General features: G+C 53.3%; 1 protein-coding gene across 1 annotated transcript in view; it reads left to right on the plus strand.

Annotated features, from left to right (window-relative positions):
• LOC105474549 (MAM domain containing glycosylphosphatidylinositol anchor 1) overlaps positions 1 to 21,007 on the plus strand; it is a 66,358-nt gene extending 45,351 nt beyond the window's left edge. Inside the window, 15 exon segments of the mRNA XM_071097113.1 lie at positions 1,046 to 1,230; positions 1,232 to 1,325; positions 2,154 to 2,164; positions 2,166 to 2,219; positions 2,222 to 2,309; positions 2,312 to 2,370; positions 2,373 to 2,459; positions 4,126 to 4,269; positions 5,061 to 5,238; positions 5,483 to 5,506; positions 6,773 to 6,925; positions 7,445 to 7,579; positions 12,716 to 12,846; positions 13,069 to 13,177; positions 13,931 to 21,007. Of these exon segments, the coding sequence (XP_070953214.1) occupies positions 1,046 to 1,230; positions 1,232 to 1,325; positions 2,154 to 2,164; positions 2,166 to 2,219; positions 2,222 to 2,309; positions 2,312 to 2,370; positions 2,373 to 2,459; positions 4,126 to 4,269; positions 5,061 to 5,238; positions 5,483 to 5,506; positions 6,773 to 6,925; positions 7,445 to 7,579; positions 12,716 to 12,846; positions 13,069 to 13,177; positions 13,931 to 14,022 (1,544 nt within the window). The 3' untranslated portion in view covers positions 14,023 to 21,007.
• Positions 21,008 to 23,355: the final 2,348 nt, after the last annotated feature.

A 23,355-nucleotide genomic window follows, 5' to 3' on the forward strand; every position in this document is an offset into this window, starting at 1 on the left:
TATATATTATACTAACTAGATCACTGGACCTCAGCTGGCCTTATAGAGCTATTTAAAAATAAGAACTTTATATTTATATTTAATGTAGAACATGGGCACATTTTAATTTGTTTGATGTGATGTGCAATGGGACTCATGGAAGTCTTCAAAAGACCCTCTGATTGAGCAATGTGTTGGGTTGCATTAAGTTCTGCCATGAATAAAAGAAATTAGCAGTGTTATTAACAGAAATAACCCTAATTAACAGTGGCTTAAACTAGCTAGATGTGTATTTCTTCCTCATGTAAAACTTTGCTGGTAAGCAGTCAGGGCTAGTATAGGGTCTCTGCTCCACCAAGTCCTCAGGGCCCCAGGCTCCACCTGGCTTGCTCTTCCATCATCCTTAGCATGTGCCACGTTGCCCATGATGGCAGTTCCAGCTGCAGCCATTATTCTGCATTATTTTCTGCAGGAAGGAGAGGAGGGGTACAGCTTCTTTTAAATACCCTCATTTTCCTTGGTATTCCATTAGCGAGAATTTAGTCACTCGGCTGTAGCTAACGATAATGCAGGCTGGGAGATGTAGTCTTTATTCTGGGTGGCTGTGAGCCTTGCTGAAAACCAGGTATCCTATTACTTAAGAAGAAAGGGCAAGGATGTTGTAGGACAGACTAGAAGCCTGTGATAACACACTAACGCAAGAGAAGATGAAGTCTTTAAATAGGCGAGGGCCCGGAGTAGGACAGAAGGACCAAGAATGGATATATTTAGAAATGTTTAAGAGGTGGAATCCCTAGTACTTATTAGTTCTGGGGAAGAAGGAATATAGGCCAGGCTGACGTCAAGTCTCTCTTTGAGTTGGGAGACCCTGAGGTGGAGACCCAGGAGATGGAGAGGATTTGGGAAAGTGAATTCTGCTTTGGAAATACTGCGGACCAGTGGGAAGTCTGGGATGGGGGAGAGAGGCTTGCACCTAGAGGGGGGTAAGCAGGAGCCGGAAGGCAGAGCCCAGAGGGGAGTTCTAACTCCACTCCTACCTCTCTACCGACCACCATCACCCCCGCAGTTCCGCCCACCATCAGTGTGCCCAAGGGTAGGGCCGTGGTGACTGTGCGCGAGGGATCTCCTGCCGAGCTGCAATGCGAGGTGCGGGGCAAGCCGAGGCCGCCTGTGCTCTGGTCCCGTGTGGACAAGGAGGCTGCACTGATGCGGACAGACTCGAGATATGGCTGCGAGCTGCCTGAGCGAGTGAGACCGAGACATGAGCGGGACCTACCGCTGCCAGACGGCCCGCTATAATGGCTTCAACGTGCGCCCCCGTGAGGCCAGGCAGCTGAACGTGCAGTGTGAGTCCCCCAAGCCACTCGGACTACCTTCCCAGCTTTCCTTCCGGCTCGCAGCCGGCCTGTCCCCTCTTCATCCCCCTCCACACCACCAGCCTCACTCAAGACCCCACCAATACTCCTGATAACCCTAACGCTCACTTGACATCCCTGTGCTGTAGAACACGAGGTCAGTGTTCTTTGCTGCGCTTCATCAGTATCTCCCATCTTCATTGCTAGGGAGGCCTGTGAACAAAAAGAATTACTTGATTTTGACATGGGAAATGGATTTTGAGGATGGAGGAAGGACCCTCAAGGGAAAACACTGTCCTGAAAACAGATGATGAACAATTACCATGTGCCAAACACTGTTTTAAGAGTTTTAATGCACTAACTCATTTAAACCCCCACAGCCCTATAACACAGTATCATTATTCCCCCCATTTTTACCTATTAGGGGAAACCGAGACACGGAGAGGTTGAGTAACTTGCCTAAGTTCTCACAGAGTCAGGGCTGCGATTTGAATCCAGCCCAACTAGCTTTAGAGATTATAGCCGAAACTCCCTGCGTTATCCTGCTTTCATTGCTTGGAGGGGGCCTCTTAGGGGCTGACTGCAGGCCAGGTCTGGGAAGCATGGCTGGTGGAATAGCCAGGAGGGAGTGGGTACCTGCAGGTTGGGAGGTAAGAGCGTAGCCATTGGAGGATGTGTTGCGAGTGTGCATCCGCCCTGGGATTTTACTCTGGCGGGGGCTCACGGCAGTAGAGGTGAGCGCGTTACCTCCCCACGGGCCGCTCCTCAGGCCCCACTCGCTGGGGGAGAGGCACCGCTGACCGCTGCTCCCGCCCCCAGTCCCGCCGGATGGTGGAGCCCAGTTCCCAGGACGTGCGCCAGGCGCTTGGCCGGCCCGCTGCTCCTAGCGCTGTTCGCTGCTGCGAGGCAGCCCCCAGCGCATCGCCTCGGCTGTGTGGCGCTTCAAAGGGCAGCTGCTGCCGCCGCCGCCTGTTGTTTCCCGCCGCCTGCTGAGGCGCCGGATCATGCGGAGCTGCGCCTCGACGCCGTAACTCGGCAGACAGCAGCGGCAGCTACGAGTGCAGCATCTCCATCGACGTGGGCTCGGCTGTCTGCTCTTCCAGGTCTCCGGTGAGCGTCCAGTGGGTCCCTCCCCACCCACCACGCCCACCAGGGGCCAAGGCTCTGCCCCCAATCCCAGCCCTGGGAGATTCTTTCCCTGGGTGGGCCCCTTGACCCCCTTGAAGCCCACCTACTCCAGGCTTAGCCTGGGCCTTTCCATGACCTGCCCACGCCAAGGCCAGGCCCCGCCCTGTGCCGCTAGTATCCCAACCTGGGCCTCCCAGCCCGCCCTCCAGGTGCAAGGCCACGCCCCTCCACACACCCTCTCTTGAGGTTGAGCGTTCCTCTTCCAATGCCTGGTTATGCCTACACCTGTCCTAAGCCCCGCCTATTACAGCTCAGCCCGCTTCCTGAGCGTCTGACAACTGTGCCGCTTTCTCAACACAGTCCAGCCTCAGGCCCGGCTTCGCCTCTCTATACCAACACCCAAACCAGGCCTAGACCCTTTTAACACACTGCCAGACCACGTCTAGCTCCGCCTGCGTAAGGCATAAGCTCCACCCCTGTTCTGGTGGTCCAGTGCCAGCTTGTGCGCTTCCGGCCGATCCAGCAGCAGGCAGCTGTCGCTCCAGCCCCACTCCCACCAGCGTTAGAGCCGTCAAGTCCTGGCCACAACCCCATCTCAAGCCCCTCCCCGCTCGTCCTTGACCCCTGAGGCTACAGATGGGGAACCGCTTCGGGGTCTGAGGTATAGTTTAGGGGAGAGCAGACGCCTCTCAACAGCTTCTCTGGAACGTTGTTGCGGGGCACTGGGCCAGACAGCACGCGTTTCCTGAGCTGGCACCCTAGAGGTGCAGGCCCTTCGGTGCCCAGAAACCGCTCTCAGCCAGCTCTTCTAGGCATTCTCAGGTGGGCTGTCAGGGGCTGCAGATGGCCATGGGTGGGTCCAGAAACGGGTGGGAGGTGGTGTGAGGGAGGCCTAGGGTGAACACAGGGGGGCCTGCCTGGGTTGCTGATGTCTTCCTCCTGTGGGAGAGCCGCTTCCCTGCCAGAGCTGGTGGCAGCGCCTTCTGGAGCAGAGCCTGGGGATGCCTGTCCCCCATTCCATGGCATACACAGCTTTCCCAGCAGCCCCCAGCTGACTGGGTGTGGCCCTTCAGCTTCTGTTTGAATCCCTCACTCAGCCAGCCGGGGGAGTGGGACGGCAGGTCACTGCGCCTCTCCCCACCTCCCCACCATCACAGCCCTGCCAGCCAGAGGCCCCTGTGACATTTCCCACCTCCTTCCCTTCTCCCTGTTCTCCCACACTTTCCCTGTCTCCCCACTCCTTCTCTATTCCCCTCCTCTCCCTTACCTTTCTTTCCTCCCAATATCCCTGACCCTTCTTTGTGTCTTTCCCTCACTGTCTTTCCCCTGTCTTCCCTCATATCCCTTTTCTGTGTTTTCCTAAATTTCTCTTTACTCTGTTTTTTCTGGGCCTGCCTTTCTCTTCTCACCAATATCACCTCTTGGAATTTCCAATCTCTGTCTCCATCTCCCACTTTCCCTCCTATCCCATTCTCATTCTCCCCAATCCCCTCCTCTCCCAACATTCCCCAATCTCAAAATATTCGCTTTCTCTTTGTTTCTCCATTCCCTCTCTGTTTTCCACCTCATCCTCTTCCGTTTCCCTTTCCCACACCTCCTTTCTTTGTGTCTCCCCCGCACCCTCCACGGCCCAATGCCCCCCTCCCCATCCTCTTAGCCAAAGCCCAGCCCGGAGTTTTACTTCGACACCCCCAACCCCACCCGCAGCCACAAGCTGTCCAAGAACTACTCCTACGTGCTGCAGTGGACTCAGAGGGAGCCTGATGCTGTCGACCCTGTGCTCAACTACAGACTCAGTGTCCGCCAGGTGGGCCAAAGGGGAGGGTGGCCTGGGGGCAGGTGGAGGGTGGGGTGGCTGACCCTGGAAATGCTCATCAAGGCCAGAGGAAGGGTCAGAGGTGGGGCTCAAACACGTTGACACTTTTAGAGAGTCCCCCTTAGGGAGAAAAGTTTTGGACATAGCAGCAAGAGATCAGAGGTTCTAGGGATCTGTCCCTTCTGGACCCAGACTCTAGGCACAGCTATGAGAATTGGGCAGGCAAGGGTCTGCTGGGTTCATAGGGGAGGGAGCCAGCGCTACTCACAGAACATAGAATCTACTCTTGGATCAAGAGCTTAAGAAGGGGTGTGGGAGAGGAGAGGGTCAGTCTCATCCAGGGGGTCTCCACCATGCAAGGCCAGGGTCTCTCTGCTGTTCTCGTGCCCAGTATGATTCCATGTGGTTCTGCTCAGCCCAAGAGGTGACTGGTGGGAGGGTAAGAGTGTGGCTCTGGGGCAGACTGCCTAGGCCAGAACCCTGCTTTGTGTGAGCTACAGCAAGCTACTCTCTTTGGCCTCAGTTTCCTTATCTGTAAAATGGGGGTAATTATAATATTTTGCCTCATAGGATTGTAATTTTGAGGATTAAATGACTTAATAATGGCAGTATAGTTAAAACAGTACCCCACACTTATTAATGGTTCAGTGTGTTGCTATCATCATTTTTATTATGAAGACAGCCCTGGGAGGTGGGCATGGAAGGGGTGATTGTCCTGTCTCACAGTTGAGGAAACTGAGGGGCTGACTTCCTAGGCATCTGGGAACTCCCTGTACTTACAGTTGAACCAGCACAATGCGGTGGTCAAGGCCATCCCGGTCCGGCGTGTGGAGAAGGGGCAGCTGCTGGAGTACATCCTGACCGACCTCCGTGTGCCCCACAGCTATGAGGTCCGCCTCACACCCTATACCACCTTCGGGGCTGGTGACATGGCCTCCCGCATCATCCACTACACAGAGCGTAGGTGACAGTGGTGGTGGTAGGAAGGATGGGCCCATCTCATGGCCAGGGACCCCCTCCACCATCCCCATGCGGTTCCTAAGCTTGGGGTTCCCCACCGTGTACTCCTACCTTGTCACTGCAGGCCAGACCCGCTGGCCCCCAGTCCTGGCTCTGAGGACCCTGTCCTCTGGTCCCAAGCAGGGTATCCTCTGCAGAGCCCCACACTTCAGTTCTGACTTGGTTTCCCTGCTTGCTTTCTCAGCCATCAACTCTCCGAACCTTTCAGGTGAGACTCCCCAATCCCCCATGACTTCCCCTTCCCTTTAGGGACACAAAGCCTCTCCCGGTGAGAGAAAGGAGATAGGCGATCCTTGAGACAGTCAGAGAGAAAATGAATTCCCCCTGCGTTTCCATGGGGTACGGCCAGAGGCTAGAAGGAGAAGCAATGTTGGGCTGGAGATGTTTACATCTGGGATTATTCTGGGGTTTAAAGGCCAGGCAGGTGGGGAGAGGCTCACTGTCCCAAAAGAAAAAAGGAGAAGCTGGGCTCATCTACACCCCCTGTTGCCTGAGTCGGGGGTTCTTAGTCTGTGACCCATGGACCTCCAAGGAATCTATGTATAGAATTCAGGCAGTCTATGAACATGGAAAGGCATACAATTAATTTCTTTTTTTTCTTTTGAGATGGAGTCTCACTCTGTTGTCCAGGCTGGAGTGTAGTGGCACAATCTCGGATCACTGCAACCTCTGCCTCCCGGGTTCAAGTGATTCTCCTGCCTCAGCCTCCCAAGTAGCTAGGATAACAGGCATGTGCCACCGTGCCTGGCTGATTTTTGTAGTTTTAGTAGAGACGAGATTTTACCATGTTGCCCAGGCTTGTCTTGAACTCCTGACCTCAGGTGATCCACCTGCCTTGGCCTCCCAAAGTGCTAGGATTACAGGCGTGAGCCATCATGCCTGGCCTCAATTATTTTTTTATTTTCCCTATCTTCTAGCAGAAATTTAACATCCCCTTCAATGATGAATGGAGGATCCAAACCACAGTAGTAAAATCAGGACCTGTGACTTTGTCAGCTGCAGAAATCCCGTGTTTTCACCTCACCTTACAGTTGTTCGAGATATCTCTAAATATCATTTATATCCATTTGTATTTCAAAACTATAGTAGTTACTAGACCTAACACTAGATCTTGTGATTTAATTAGATAATACAGAAGCCTACTTATGATTTTATAACAGATTGAAAAATATTTTGACAAAATTGATTTTCTTTATAATCCTATATATTTCATTTTATGTGTCTAAAATAATTATTCTGAGATTATCCTTAGGCTTCACTAGATGCTAGAAGGGACTATGGACAAAAAGGGTTAAGAAGTCTTGTTATGGCAACAACTTTGTTGTGGGTCCCGTATCTGGTCTTTTGAAGCCTGGAATCCTGGATGCCTTGCTTGGATGCATGGGAGCTGCCTCTGCAGGGTGGTGACAGGGCGAGGCTGGGCCTCAGGGACTGAAGAGGGTGACTCTTTGTCTCATTCCCCCATGAAATGCAGACAACACCTGCCACTTTGAGGATGAGAAGATCTGTGGCTACACCCAGGACCTGACAGACAACTTTGACTGGACGCGGCAGAATGCCCTCACCCAGAACCCCAAACGCTCCCCCAACACTGGTCCCCCCACTGATATAAGTGGCACCCCTGAGGGTGAGGACCTGGCCTGCTGCCAGAAATGGAGGATTGCTTCAGGGGGTTGTCTAGGCCCAAGGCACCCCACACTGGGGATGAAGGGAGACAACCCCAGTCTGAGGGAGACGCAGTCCTGTCCTCAGGGAGCCTCGGTCTGAGGGGGGAGACAGCTCCGTTCTCAGGGAGCCCCAGTCTGAGGGAGATGCAGCTCCATCCTCAGGGAGCCCTGGTCTGAGGGGAGACACAGCCCTGATTTCAGGGATCCCTGGTCTGAGGTGAGTCACAGCCCCATCCTTAGGGAGCCCCAGTCTGAGGGAGATGCAGCCCTGTCCTGATAGAGGATCAAGAGGAAGAGGAATTACAGTAGAGCCAAGGACCCATGAGCACTGAGCAGCCTCCTGTGCTGTGCTGTGAGGCAGGGTGCGTGGGGTAAGGCACCTCAGGTTCAGCCAGCAGAGGCTTAGGCGGAGAGGGAATCAGATAGGAAGAGGCCCGGGTGTCTCGGGGGCTATTGGCACATCTCCCCATTCCCCACAGGCTACTACATGTTCATCGAGACATCAAGGCCTCGGGAGCTGGGGGACCGTGCAAGGTTAGTGAGTCCCCTCTACAATGCCAGCGCCAAGTTCTACTGTGTCTCCTTCTTCTACCACATGTACGGGAAACACATCGGTGAGTTGGGGGACCAGGTAGTCTCCACCAAGTGTATGCTGGAGGATGGGAGGGGAGTGGGGTCCACAGGAGGCCATGGACTGGCCCATGTGAGGCCTGAGCTTCCCCAGTTGGCTAAATGAGAGGTTCTTGGAGGGGTCTGCACAGAGAATTGGCAAGAGGAGAAGTTGAAAGCCAGCTTGTCCGAGGTTTTGAGATGATCAAGGAGTCCTGAGCCTGCAGATAGAAAAGACTCCAGCAGGGGACGGACATGGTGGCTCACACCTGTAATCCCAGCCCTTTGGGAGGCTGAGGCAGGCGGATCACCTGAGGTCAGGAGTTCAAGACAAGCCTGGCCAACATGGTGAAACCCCATCTCTACTGAAAATACAAAATTAGCGGGGTATGGTGGCAGGTGCCTGTAATCCCAGCTACTTGGGAGGCTGAGGCAGGAGAATCGCTTGAACCCGGGAGGTGGAGGTTGCAGTGAGCTGAGATTGCACCACTGCACTCCAGCCTGGGCAGCAAGAGCAAAGCTCCATCTCAAAAAAAAAAAAAAAAAGACTCCAGCAGGATGAGATAGAAGTGGAGGGGATGGAGAAGACAGCTAAGAGGATGCAAATACGGAGTGCCTGCCAGGTGATGTCCTGGGTGTGCCGAATCCCTGGTTGCATTAACCCTTACAGCCACCAGATGAGGGAAGTGTTACCATCCAACTCGGAGACGTCAAGCATTTGCCCAAGACCACACAGTAAGCTAGATCTGTGTGACTTCTCCAAGCCCTAAACATGAGATCGGAAGGGTGCTGCTTTGTGGGCAGTGAGAGGAAGTCCTGCTTCCCAAGTGTGGGAGTGAACATAAGGAGTACCCTTTGGCAGGCAATGGTACTGGTAGGAGTGTCACATAACCATAACCAGTGAACTCATCTGTCAGCCATCACTTCCAGAGCTCCTGCTCAGTGCCGGGTATCAGGTGCTGCAGTGAATGAGGTGGACGAGTTCCCCATCCTCTTGGCATTTACAGGCAAGTGGGAGAGACAGTTATTAAATAACCCATGCTACCAGCTAGGAGTCAGTGACCCCTGCAGCAGTAGAAGGACAGGGGCCGAGACTAGTGGTAACAGGGAGACCTGACTGACTCCGCGGCATGGTCATGGGAGACTCTGCTGAGGACATGATGATTTTTTAAAAATGTTTTTGTTTGTTTACTTATTTATAGGAAAGGTAATACATTTCACAAAGGCCAAAAGGTACAAAAAGGCACATAATGCAAATGCCCTCCCATCCCAGTCCATCTGCCAAAGGTGATCAATAGACTAGATTTTAGGGCAAATTTTCAGAGATACTTTATCCAATAGAAACCAGTACATATGGCTGGGCAAGGTGGCTCACACCTGTAATTCCAGCACTTTGGGAGGCCGAGGCAGGCGGGACACCTGAGGTCAGGAGTTCAAGATCAGCCTGGCTAACATGGTAAAACCTTGTCTCTACTACAAATACAAAAATTAGCCAGGCATGATGGCGGGTGCCTGTAAGGAGGCTGAGGCAGGAGAATCGCTGAACCCAGGAGGTGGAGATTGCAGCGAGCCGAGATTGCACCACTACACTCCAGTCTGAGCGACAGAGTAAGACTCCGTCTCAAAAAAAAAGAAAAAAGAAAAGAAACCAATACACACACATATATATTTTATATATATATATATATTTCTATTTCCTCCCATTTTACACATACTGTCCTATACTTGCTCTTTCCCTCTGAATTGTGCCTCATCTTGGTGATCATTCCTTGTCAGTCCACAGAAAGCATCTTCATTGTTTTCCTCAGATGTAATGGTAGAGGGAGTGACTTTAAGCAGATGTAGATCTAAGGGCTCATCATGGTGAAGTTTCCACAGCTAGGGTGATGGGTCAAGCTGAACTGATGAACAAGAATGGAGTCGGATAGAAGGTTCTGCCTCCACCGGGGCCCCCAAACCATTTGCACAGATCTTTTGCCCATGGCTGGGTCTGGACTTCATAAGAAGCTTCTTCTAGGGTAGGTGAGGGTGGATGACCAGGACTCCACCACCCTGCCCAGTCCTCTCATTTCCATTTGGCTTCCCCAGGTAGGATAACCAGTTCATTTGGGTTTACCCCATCTTTCCCAGTTTTAGCACTGGGTATGATTTATGTGGTGAATAAAGCTAGCTCTTAAAACTCAGGATTTCTCTAATACTGATGCTAAGGACAAGGCTCAAAAAAGAAAAAAAGAATGAGTGAGTTTAAAGAAAGATATTAGCACATGTGTTACATAACTTGGTCAAGATAGTGAGAGGGGAGATTGTGGAAGCATTAGCCTGGGGGTGCTTGGCCCATTTGCCCACAGCCCTAGGGACCTGGAATTCTGGGGTAACTGAGGGGTGCTGGAGGAGAAGGAGGAGACCAGAACTTGGCTAAGAGTGCCCAGGCAACACCAATGCCCCCTCCCTGTCCCTTCCAGCTCAGCTCCAGCCCCCAGTGATATGAAATATCCGGCTCTGAGGGAAGGGGAATCAATCTTAGATGGTGCCCGTTGGCTGGCACTTCCCACAGACAAAGCTGTACCATCTGTGACACCAGATAGACAGACCCCCTGGTGGGAGAGAGCCACCAAATGTTACCTGCCTTGTATGAAAGGAGTTGGCTTGGACCAAGGAGAGCCAGCGAGACACAAGGTCTAGGGACAGCTGGTGCCCAGAGCTGCCAGGCAGAGTGGGAGGGGAGGAGAGAAGAGGAACTAGGATAGCAAGAAACACCCCTCCTCCATGGCAAAGCCAGGCAGAGGAGCATATTGAAGGTTCCAGGCATATGGAGGTGCCCTCACCAGCAGGGGATGGGCCCTTGAGAGGCTGTGCCAGCACCCAGTAGAACAGGAGGTACTCACCCTGGCTTTCACAGGGCCCAAGCCCCAGTGTCTTCCAGGATCCTCACCAGCCCCAAAGAAATGACTTTCTCTTCTCCCTCCTGGAGATATGCCCGCTGTCCCCATCCCTCTGGGATCTAGCCTCAGTTCCCATACCATTTCTTCCTCCTCCACTACCCTGCCCCAAGGACCCTGATGCGGAAGCCTGCTTTTTCACCATCCCCTTCCCTCAGCACCCATCAGCTCCAGTGTACCCCCTGCTCAGGGGCTTCCTGACATCCCTTTACAGAGGACATCCACGGCCCAAGACCCCCAACCTTCCATTTGAAAAGGGCCTGCTCAGGCTCAGTGGCTCATGCCTGTAATCCCAGTGCTTTTGGAGGCCAGGAGTTCTAGACCAGCCTGGGCAACATAGCGAGACCCCCATCTCTACTAAAAAACTTTAAAAATTAGCTGGGTGCGGTGGTGCATGCCTACAGTCCTAGCTACTTGGGAGGCTGAGGTGGGAGGATTATTGAGCCCAGAAGTTTGAGGTTGCAGGGAGCCATGATTGTACCACCAAGACCCTGTCCCCCCCCACCCCCCCAAAAAAATAATGAGCTTTGCTCAGTACACTCCTCCATATCTTTCTTGCCACATCTAAAACCATACAGAGCTGTATGCTGGTGCCTGGATAGACTCCAGTTTTCCAGCCTCTGGACTTTTGCTCAGCCTATTCCCTCTGCTTAACATGCCTTCTTACCACATTCCCCTGGCCAAATTCTTCCCATTCCTCAAGGCCTGTCGAAAACACCACCTCCGCCAGAAGTCTTCCTAGGTTTGAGCTGGGAGTCCTCTATCCTTCCTGTGAACTCTGAGTCCTTAATGTACAGCTCCCCAGGCCCAGATCACTCTCTGCTCTGTGGTATGGTAGTGCCTGGGATTCACATCTTCTCTTCCCTATTTGACTCCTTGCAGGAAGGTCTGTATCAGAATTCCTAGAAGTTCCCAATAGTTAAATTCTAAATGAAGAATTTTCCATAACTCTCATCAAGGACTTTCATAGAATCTCAGAGTTGGAAGGACCTCAGGGTTGGGTTCATGAAGACCAAATCCTATCAATCATTCATTTATTCATCCATCTATTCATTCACTTAACTAATGGAGCACCATTATATGCTAGGCAGTGTTCTAGGACACTAGGACAAGACAAAGACCCCTGCTCTTGAAGAGCTTACAGTCTACTGGTGCCAAGCCTTATAAAGAAAAGAATGCAGAAAAAAGAATAGAGAGCTCTTTTACATGGGATGGTCAGGGACTTCCTTGAGGGAGGGAAGAATGTTCCAGGCTGGGGCAACATCACAAGCAAAGGCCCTAAGGCAGGAACTGGCCTCAGGTATTGAAAGAAAAGCAAGGATACCAGTTTGCTGTACCCGAGTGGGAGCCAGGAAAGAGTGGCGGCAAATGAGATCAGAGAAGCTGACAGCGTCCAGATCAGGTGTGGAAGTCCAGGAAAGGATGGCGATGGGAAGCCTCAAAGGGGACTGAGCAGGGGGGTAACGTGACTGGAGACAGGGGTCCCCTCCACGGCACCCCTGCTGGATAGTCCTGTCCAAGGACAGGATGATCCCCCAAGACAGCCCACTCTTTTGCTGGGCAGATCTCATACATCCAGGGTCTTCCTTAGATGGAGTTCAAATCTGCCTCCTGCAAGCTTTCACTTGCTGGTATTTATTCTACCCCATGGGGAATGCAGAGCATGGACGATCACACAGACTGTCCCTTCTGGCCTTCTCTCTCCTAGGGCCTTACTGGACCCAACATACTTCTCTTGCCAACTGGATATTAAACGTTTCAAAACCCCTTCATCTACCTCCACAAGTCATGTACTGCCAACAGGGACACACTGTTTTCTTTGGAAATCCTGCTGTGTGCCCAGACAGAGGTCCCACTGCCCTGGGACAGCTCCCTTGTCTAGAGGGGAAGGGTAGGGTGTGTGTGCGTGTGTGTGTTTGTGGGTGGGGAGATTAGCTGATTAGCAGGGCAGGACAGAAGGACAGAAATGAAAGAAAATCTGCAAGTCATCCTGATGAACTGAAATCCTGCTGAAGTCTTGTTTCCCACATTGAGGGTGTCCCTGCAGGAATGGGACATTGCACCCAGCTGGGCATGGGGAGGAGGTCCTGTCAACAGGGACAGGGCTGTAGGATGTGGTGGGAGAAGAGGGCTTGGTAAATGTGAAAAGGTGAGGGTGCCCTGGCCAGATCTCACTGCCGACTGTCTTCACACCCACCACAGGCTCCCTCAACCTCCTGGTGCGGTCCCGGAACAAAGGGGCTCTGGACACGCATGCCTGGTCCCTCAGTGGCAATAAGGGCAATGTGTGGCAGCAGGCCCATGTGCCCATCAGCCCCAGTGGGCCCTTCCAGGTGAGTCCGCAGGGCCCAGAGGACCTTCCCCAGCTTCGGTGGTTGCTGTGGCCAGGAAGCACTTAGGAAAGCCTTGTCCTTCTTCCTGGGGGCTAAGGATGGAAAGAGTCAGGCTAGGGGGAACTTCCAGGTAGATTAAGGGGAAAGGTGGGTTGGGGGAGCGCTCTGGTCCCCAGCAGAACCTCCTCAACCCTTGCTCCCTGCTTTCTGACCCCACCCCAGATTATTTTTGAGGGGGTTCGAGGCTCAGGCTACCTGGGGGATATTGCCATAGATGACGTCACACTGAAGAAGGGGGAGTGTCCCCGGAAGCAGATGGATCCCAATAAAGGTGCAAGATGGGAAGGAGGTGGGGGAGCCGAATCTGGCGGGAGCTGTGTGTGGAGGGGGTTCCTGTCTGTTGGGGGAGGGTGTTTGTGTCTGAATAGGGGTTCAGAATGTCTGAGTGATGGGAATCATGTGGCTCTGACGGTGTAAGGGTGTGCCCCACCCTCACTCAGGCTGTGTGCATGTGTAAACAATGAGAAGCCCAGCCCCCACCCTCATGGTGAGCCTACTGACCTGTTCATGGTATCAGAGCGCCTCCTGTGCCTGTGTCTGAATACATCTGTGCATACCTCGGGCTCCAGAGGTGAACGTGCGCCTTCCAGGGCCAGAGGTTTCCAATACTAACAGCTCCCACTTACTGAGCAATTACTGTGTACCAGGCAAGGCACATAAACTTGCATATGCACGTTTCACTTACCTCACAACAGTTAATCCTCACAACGGTCGTTTGGGGTAGCACACACCGTTGGACCCATTTTACAGGTGAGGAAACTGAGGCCCACTGAGGTTAAGTAAATTGTTCCGAGTCTTAGTGAACCCGAAGCCTGGCAGGCTGAGCTAACCCCCACTTCACCCCACGCCATCTCATATCTGTGCTGTGAGTTTGTCTGTGTGCACTGAGGCCAGTGCGCACCCTCAGGTCCTCCAAAGAGGTGGGTAGAGTAACAGTGCCCTGATGCTGCCGACCTGCCTGCCACTTCCTGCCCCTGCCAGAGCTGACCAGAGCCCTGGCCTGTCTCTTTCTTTCCTGTTGCAGTGGTGGTGATGCCGGGCAGTGGAGCCCCCTGCCAGTCCAGCCCACAGCTGTGGGGGCCCATGGCCATCTTCCTCTTGGCGTTGCAGAGATGATGAGAGCTGTGTGGGCCCCCCCGCAACTTTGCCCCCGGCACACCAAAGTGTCCACATTGTACCAAAGACTGACCCCTGCCAGCTGGGGTGCCCAGGGGCAGGGCCGGCCTGCCAGGGAGGGGGCCTGCATTGGCTGCAAGGATGAGCAGAGGACAAGGACAGAGGCCAGGCACTGAGGCCCTGCAGACAGCTGTTCCACATGCACACACGCACACACTCATGCTCTCACACACAGAGATATATTAAAGCACAAGTTTCTATCCGACCTGCCAGCACCTTCTTTACTGCAAAGACAGGGGACTTGCCTGAATGGCATCTGCCAACCCAGGGACCTTGGCGCAACATGGGCCTTGTCCTTGCTGCACTCGTGGTGTGCTTCTGACTTGACCCTGTCCCCTAACTCAAGGCCGAACTCCAGCCTGGTGGCTTTGCCAGAAGGGAGCCAGAAGTGGGGCAGACATGGAGCCCCTCCCTTGGTCAGACTCTGGGACTCCTGAGATGGGAGAGGCAGGGATCAGAGGCGGAACAGGTGGGACTTTGCGAGCTCTGTGAATGTCCCACGTCCAGGGGACAACCAGGAAGGTAGGGCACCTGCTGCACACAACTCTGTCCAGAGTGAGCACTGGATGGTGGAGACCACAGGTCACCCCAGATCCCCTGACCTATTTCTGGGACACCATATTTCCCTCCTCAGTGTGCGCCCTTTGAAGGGCCCCAGCACAGGGTCTTGGGCCTGGGCAGTCTGAAGACTGACACCTTCCCCACTCCACCCCACAAGCAGTGGGACTCCTGAGAACACGGTTCCCTCCTAGCCTCAGCCCCCAGCTGGGTCTCAGAGGAGCTGGGGGAGTGGTGGCCAGCCCATTTTCTGGGGTGAAGCTTGACTTTGAGAAAGGCAGAAGGGAAGTCCTGCTTCTGTGATTTGGTGCCCCCATATCAGACAGTGAATTTGAAAGTGGAGAGAGGCCTTCCTTTCTTATCTACTTGGCATGAAAGGGTGCCCTGGGTAGGAGGGTATGTGCAGGGCAAAATGCCAAAAAGCACTGTCTAGTCAAAAGTTCCCTTCTCCACCCAGGGGCAGTGAAGGAGGAGGGGCTTATAGAGCTGGGATTGGTGGAGGGAGCAGGAGCCAGTCCCCTCACTCTCTGGGAGCTGTGAAAGGGCTCCCTGTCCTTGGGTCCTGGGTTAGGCACCTGAGATTGACATGATGGGATCTAGATCTTTCCTCCTTGACATCACCCCTGAGCCCCCACCCAGCCGTCCATAGGGGAGAGAAGGCCCAGCCCCCTCTAGAATGAGTCTTTACGCATGCGTGCATATGTGTGTATGTGTGTGTGCCCGTCTGTGTCTAGGTACCACCGTGGGCACCTCGTTGAGCAGGAGTGTGTGCAAACACAGGTCTGTGTGTGCAGTCACACATATTGGCCTGTGAGACTGGATGGAGACCCAGTCGTTTCTGTGAGTGTCCGTCTACGTCAGTGTGTGTCCATCTTCCTGAGTGATGTGTTTGCTTGTAGGATGCTGGCTGAAGAGACTCTGTCCAGCCCTGTTCTGTAGTCTCAAGCTGCCTGCAGTGGCCTGAAATTCCACCTTTCATCCCCTGTGAATGACAAAGAACTTACAGATGACCGTATTGAACGCAAGCACCTTTGGTGAGGAGCAGCACAGGGCTCCTCCTGGAGCATTTGTTGGGGACAGCTGCAGAGAAGAGGCCTGGAACTCGGGCAGCACTGCAGCGCCAGGCAGCAGGCGGGGAACCGAGGCAAAGGCTGCCCATCTCCTCCCCCTGCCAGGCCTGTGTGATCATTATCACCAACAGCTGGTGGGTGGCCGGGCCAGGATGTAGCGGGGCCTTCTGATGCCTGATCAGCATGGCTACCTTCCTGGCCCAGTCAAGGCCTCTGTCCGAAATGAGTCGCTCCAGGTTCTCAGCATACACTTCCATCGCGTCTGTCGGGTATTATTCCTTAATTGTCCCATCTGTGCAGAGTCTGTTGCCCCAACTAGACTGTGAGCTCCTCCTCAGAGCCTTCCAAGTCCTCCCTCCACCTCCGCCGCCTCCCGCTCGTGCCCAGCACAAGTGGGCCTGGTGTGGAAACCACTCCATTGCCCAGTGGAATGGATTCTGTAATGAGTGGTTCCTGGCCTCGCCTGCGGAATAGAATCACCAGAGTGATTCTATTAAAAAGTATTGCTGCCGGGCGCGGTGGCTCAAGCCTGTAATCCCAGCACTTTGGGAGGCCGAGTCGGGCGGATCACGAGGTCAGGAGATCGAGAACATCCTGGCTAACACGGTGAAACCCCGTCTCTACTAAAAATACAAAAAAACTAGCCAGGCAAGGTGGCGGGCGCCTGTAGTCCCAGCTACTGGGGCGGCTGAGGCAGGAGAATGGCGTAAACCCGGGGGGCGGAGCTTGCAGTGAGCTGAGATCCGGCCACTGCACTCCAGCCTGGGCGACAGAGCGAGACTCTGTCTCAAAAAAAAAAAAAAAAAAAAGTATTGCTGCTTGGGTCCCACCTCAGAGGCTCTGATTTCATTGGGCTGGAGCACAGTCGGACATCAGAAATGTTGAAAAGCTCCTCAGGTTCTCCTGACAGCAGGAACCACTGGCCTGGCACCTCCTGGGTGCTTCCTCTGTGCCCTTGCTGGGGTAGGCATTGGAGCACCAGAGATGAATAGCCCCAAGTGCTTCCTCTTTGGGGTTCCTAAGGCACCCTGTGCCTGCTTCCCTCTGAGACCTTCCAGTCCATCTGCCCCGCAACCCTGGCTACTCCAACAGGGGGACTTGTCTCCCTTGTTCCCCTCAGGATCCATACAGCCTGCCGCAGTAAAGGTGCTCAGTACATGTTGGCTGGGCTGAACTGCATACATATGGCCCCCAGATTCCTGGTCTTTATGGGTGGAGGGCACAAGGTGGGGGGGCGGGGGGATGCTGCTGGAGGTCTCAGTGGGTGCAGACAGCCCTGCCTGGAGGATGGCTTGACCCGGGGTTGACAGAGTGTGCTGAAACGCTGAGGTCCCCACGTGTGAATGGGTGAGGTTGATGTGTATGTCTGTGTGTGCCAGCAGGTGGGTGGGGGATGTGGGTGTCAGTGTATGCCAGCGGGCACTGTGAGTGTCTAGGCACGTGCTGGTCTGTGTGTGTGCGCGTGTTCCTCAGCGGAGGTGAGTGGCTTTGTGTATCACCAGGTGACTTGTCAGTGTCAGTGTCTGTGTGTGCCTGTGAGCCAGCATCTCTGTATCAGTGTTGCTCATGCTGTGTGTCTTTGTGTGCCACGGTGTGTCAGTGTCTATGTGTTGATGGGTGGCCCATGAGTGACCCCCGCCAGGGGAGACAAGGCTGGCTGGATCCAGCACATCTCCCCAGTGGCAGCCTCGCCCTCTGGGTCAGGGTGACTGAGGCATTTTGTGGCCTTAAAATGGGGTGTTAGCCCTCAGGGTGCTGGGGCCCTTCCATCCCTTGTCCCCTTCATGTTGGTGAAAAGGACTCCGGGGGCCAAGTGCTGTAGAGCAGCTTATGAAAGCCTCAGCTTGGCTATCCTGCCCTTGGGACCACAGACGGACTCCTAGGGTGCTGAGTGAAGCCTGAAGACCAAGCCCCCTCCTCCTGGAATGCTCCTTCCACCCCTGCCTCTTGGAGATGGGCCTGACACCTCTTTCCCATTCATTCTCCTTTTGCCTGTGCTCTGGGAAAGCCCCTGGCTCAGGCTGTCAGAGTGAGGATGGACCTCAAAAGTTTGAACCCCTCGTGCAGATGAAGAAGCTGAACCCCAGAGTGGGGAAGGGGAGTGGCCCAAGATCACACAGCTAGTTTGAGGAGAGCCAGTCTTGGGAGAGCCAGGTACTACAGCCCTGGGGGTGTCACACCACTTATCACTGCCCCTGAAGTCTCCTGCCAAACGAGTGCAGGGAGTTTGGCTAACAGTCCTGTCTCCAGGGTGCCGGTGGGGATGTTATAGATGTTGCTGGGATCCCACCCTGGGAGAGATGCTATCTCCCGGCTTTACATTCTGGCCTCTCATCCCAGGCTGCAGACCCTTCTGCCCCATGGCAGGCCTGGGTGCCACACAGAGGTGGCCACCCTCCCACCAGTGTCTGCAGCTGCCACCCCTCTCCCAGGCCCCCAGAGAGAAGAGACCCTGTTTCCCCTCCTCTCCCCGTGACTTCACAAGAGCTCAGGCTAGGAGTGCAGGTCAGCATGTCCTCATGTGCTCATCCTCTTCACTTCCCCAAAGACCAGGAGGGTTGCGGGTGGGGCGTGCAGAATCCTTGTGTTTTTTCTCGCTGGGCAGCTCGAGGGACTGGGGAGTATTCCCAGGGCCTTTCCTCTGCTCTGGAGAGTCCCTGCAGAGCCACTGACTGAGGCTGGGTTCAGGGTTCAGGGTTCAGGGGAGTCCTCCATGCTTCCAAAAGCCGGGAAGCACCTGCCTCTCTATCGTGTCAGTGCTGTGCGTGTGTGTCCGAGAATGTGGTGTGTGATGTGTGGAGTGTGCGTGTGTGTGTGTGTTGGGGCAGAAGGACCACTCTTTCCTGGGGATCCCTTGACCCTTATAACTAGAAAGGACATTAGGGAGCATCTAATCTGGTGCCCCCATTGTACAGGCGAGGTCCAGAGGGATAACATCTGCCCACCCCACCCCTTGCCCTCTCGTTGCCTGCACTCATTTCCCAGGGACCCTCCTAGGATAGGAATGCCCTCCTTCCTAGCGCCCTCCCACCCTCCTCCCAGCCACCCACATAATCACCATCTCAGCCCAGCTCTGGTGGTCCTCTAGGCCCCAGTGGTCTCCATGCATCCTTCCTGCCCCAGAGTAGCCAGCTCACCAAGGCCTTTATCCCCAGCCCAGGAGAAGGGGCAGGGAGGGAAGGGGCTGCTCCAGCCCTGAGGCCTCAAAGACTTGGGAGAAAAGCCAAAACTCCTCATGCCCAGGCCCACATGTCTGACCACCCCAGCCCACCCCACCACCAAGGTAAAAGCACAACAGGAGACCCCCTTATTAATGGGTGAAATGTATCGGGGTTGTTTTTTTAGTCACACGGCCCCGTCCTCACCCCTTTGCCTTGCTGTCTGTCTCCACCCCAGCCTCTGTTCCCCATTTGCCTCTCTTTCACCTCCAAGCCCCCAAATGTAACCTCTAGTTGCGGACGCGGTTGTTCTATCAATAAAGCTGCAGTGTTCTAGTGCTCAGCGTCAGCCATGTGTGTTGGCTGGGCAGAGTGGGCCAGGGTGGGGGCCGGGGCACTGGAGGGCTCCTCTTAGCTCCCTGGGGGCGGCCTTTCTTCTCTTTGGCACCTGTCGACAGGGATCCTGCTCTGTGGCCTGGACAGTGAGGACCTGCATCCTGGTCTGCTCCCAGCGAACTTGTGTCCTCATTCGTTTGCTCATTCAGAAAATACCAACCAAACACTGCCCTTGTGGAAGCCCCTGTGTAACGGGAGAGATGGACAGTAAGCTAATAACAACACCAAGACACATATAATGATGTGTACAGTGAGGGCTGGGAAGGGAAATTGGTGCTATGAAAGAAGGTAAGAGGAGGGTTCTTACTTGGGTTGGGGCTTCAGGGAAGATTTCTCTAAGAGACATTTAGGAGAGACAGAATGATTGGAGTTAGCCTGTTGGGGCTGGAGAGGCTTCTGAGCAGAGGGAACAGAATGTGCAAAGGCCAACAGGGCCCAAAAACTCAGAAGGCTCAAGGAAGGGGAGTAAGAGCAAAGGAGGAGGAATAAGGTTGGTATAGTGGTTGAAATGCCCTTTTCCCTTCTCGGCACCCAACCCTACCATCCCTCCGACACGCTCGGAGTCCCTTCCCTCTTAATCTCTATTCTGGCCCTATAAACCAAACCCTGCACCCTACTTGGGGCTGCCTCCCTTATTCACCACCAGCTAGCTGCATTCTTGCCCTAAAATCAAGTTATGCCAGCCTTTCCCTTCACCCCAGACCTCTCAGAATTCTAGAATTTCAGAGCTGGGAGGTCCTTAAAGGTCACTTATTTCAACCATCTACTCATATAGGAGAGATGGGCTTGCCAAGGTCATGGGGATAGGCAGTGATGAGTATTTGCAAAGTGCCCCAAGTCAAGGGTGTGGGTGTCATGATGTGGACTACATCATATCAGGTGAATGATGGGAGGAGTCTTTCAGGTTACAGTGATTCGGGTAGTTGATTGGGTAGTTTCACTTCCATGTTCCAGATGGGGAAACTGAGGCTCAGATGACAAGACCAAGGGCTCCCTCTCCCTACCACCTAAGTTTTATTGGCCCTCATGTTGGGTAACTTCTTGTTGCCACACCTGGCCTTTCTCTTCTAATAGAAGAGAAAGGGACTAAAGGACTCACCACTGCTGTAAGTTGGCTCCTTGAGCACAGGAAGAGAAATCCGGTCAAGCTCACTCAAGTGCAGGAGCATTATTGTGAGGACAGACACAGTGAGGGGGAAGAGCACTCAGAAATCCAAACAGGAGTTGCAGCAGGGATGGTTTTCCTGAACCAGATGGGCATTTTGGATTCGAGGTAGCTCCAGGATCATCGTCTACAGAAACTGCTGGTGCCTCACCTGTGGTAGAATAAAGATGCCTGCAAATCCCTTGTTATCCTTTCTGTAGACAGGCAGAGTCTAATTCCCTTCCTGTTGAATCTGGGTTGCTCTTAGTGCCTTGTTTGTGCAATAGAATGTGACATACTGAGTTGAAGATGCCTTGGAGCTTCAGCTCAGGCCTCTTGGAACGTTCTCTCTGGAAGCCCTGAACTGCCACATAGGATGTCCTCTGAGTTGCTCTGAGACCACCATGCTGGAGGGGCTCCGGCTGACCATCCCAGCTGAGTCCAGCCTTCCAGTCATCTCCACCAAAGCACCAGAAGATATGGGAGTGCAGCCGCCTCAGACCTTCTAGACCAGCCCAACTGCCACCTGAATTGCTCAGTCAAGCTCTGTCCAAATTCCTGACCCATTGTCATGGGATATAATAAAATAGTTGTTTTAAGCCCCTGTGGTTGGGAGTAGTTTGTGACAACAGCAATAGATGACCACCCTGGCATGACTCAGTCACTCGCCAGCATCTGCTGCTTTTTGTCCACGCAGTTCTTCTCCTGAGTCATGGTGTCTACTTCCTCATAACTTCAGCTTTCCAGGCATCATGACCTCTCCAACTCAACTCTCCTTCATGGCCTTCCGGTGGCAGCTGCCAGCATTCACTGACTCAGCCGCTCAGGATAATGGGCTGATTGGATGGGCCCCCATTTCAGGTCCAGCCACACATACATCATTGGGCAACCTGTGGGTTGGCTGCCCTTGAGTCAGATGCCACCCTGATCCAACCAGCTGGGCTGGAGGAAGGGGTCATGGACATGAAACAAGGCTACCTGGGGGCTGCCATTTCTAGGCAGCTTGTGGGTGGACCCACTTAGGAGGGTCAGGAAGCTGGCAGGCACCGAAAACGCACCTCCTTGCATCTTCCCTTTCTCCCCTCCTCTAGTGGCCATTCATTCCCGGGGCACAGTAATGCAGTGTATGTCCCATGAAAGTTCTCCAAGTGACCCTGTCCAAGGGCAGGTCCCATTGCAAACTGTACAGGTAGGTCAGGTAACTTGCAGCAACCGAGTCCTGTGTTATCAGGACTTTGACATATATATTTTTAAAGAACAGCCAATTTAGTTTATTTTTATTTATTTATTGTTTAAGACAAGGTCTTGTCCTGTCACCCAGGCTGGACTGCAGTGACACAATCTTGGCTCACTGAAACCCCCACCTCCCAGGTTCAAGTGATTCTCATGCCTCAGCCTCCCAAGTAGCTGGGATTACAGGCATGTGCCACCATACCTGGCTAATTTCTGTATTTTTAGTAGAGATGGGTTTTCACCATGTTGGCCAGGCTGGTCTCAAACTCCTGGCCTCAAGTGATCTGCCCGCCTCGGCCTCCCAAAGTGTTGGGATTACAGGCGTGAGCCACCATGCCCGGCCAGGACTCTGATATTTTTATTTTCACGTTACAGATGAGCAAAGTGAGGCTCAGAAAGGTGATGTGGTTACCCTAGCTCAGAAAATTCAGAAGAGGAAGAACCTAGAGGGAGATCTAGGTTTGCGACTTCGGGTGTGACGTACATTCACATCAGCCAGAGTCCCTCCTCTTTTTCCTCTCCTTGGGGATCACGCTGCTTTTCCCACCAGCTCTTTCCCAGGGGCTGGGAGAAGCAGGCCCTTTCTCTGTGAGGCTCGGGCTGCAGTCCTTTGCTTCAGATGGAGACCATGCCTGTTCCTGCTTTTCTATTTCTAGCTGCCTGACCTTTTTGCATGTCCTTTGTTGAAAGCTACTATAACAGCTTTTTAGAAAGGGGTTGGGTATAGATAAATCCAAGAAAAAAGTCGAAACTCTCCTCCTTGAAGTCACCCCAAACCCAGGTGGAGGCATCCTTCCATACCGCTTCTTGAACCCCCGCTCCCAAATTCATCTTTCCTGGGCATGCGGCCCCGTCAGCGCCCAGCGTGGTTTCCTGTTCTGAGGTCCACTTGGCAGGGCCCCCCGAATGCAAATCCTACCACTGCATCCATCACCCTGTCTTGTCAGCTGTTTGGTCTTCTCTAAAGATGTTTTGAATTGCCCATTTTTCTCAGGTCCCCTGGGGCCAGCCACAGCTCAGCAGAGTGGACTCGGCACTCTGTGAGTCCTCATTCCATCTATATACGCTGCCCTCCCTAAGCAGAGTCCCTCTCTGTCACCCCCTGTGCCATTCCCCCAGAACCACCTGCTGGTTCACTCTCATCTGAGAGGCGGTGAGAAATAGAGTAAAACATGAGTCAGAGAGGCTGAGAGTGCCGAACATCCACACAGTGGGAGTCTCTGCTGCCATTTAAAGATGTCCATAATATATTGTCGAGAGAGAATGGCAGATTAGAAAGCGCATGCCTGTTACTATCTTTTTTATATAATAACATCTGTGTATATATGAGCATATGCATTTTTTTGGTCTGAAAGACTATTCACTGCAATGTGAATAGTAGTTATCTCAGTAGTGAAATTTCAGATGCTTCTGACTCACATCTTTAGGTTTTCTGTATTGCCTGAATATTTTTACATGAACATGTATTATTTTTAATAACCAGGGAAAAAAATCTATTTTCTCAAGAAAATAAAAGCCAGAAGTCATCAAGGACTATAGATTAGAAATAAAGGTCACTTTCTGTTCTTAGCATTATTTTTATAACTGTACATCACAGAGTTTGGGAAAGGGCTTTGAACTTGAAATCTTTTCCTGCTGATTTATTCAAGTAAAAATGCTCATGCAGTGGAGGAGGAGGGGGGAAGAATTGGGTTGAGTTTACCCGGGCCAAGGA

The sequence above is a fragment of the Macaca nemestrina genome, chromosome 5 (genome assembly GCF_043159975.1).
Source record: "Macaca nemestrina isolate mMacNem1 chromosome 5, mMacNem.hap1, whole genome shotgun sequence".
Classification (NCBI taxonomy): Eukaryota; Metazoa; Chordata; class Mammalia; order Primates; family Cercopithecidae; genus Macaca; species Macaca nemestrina.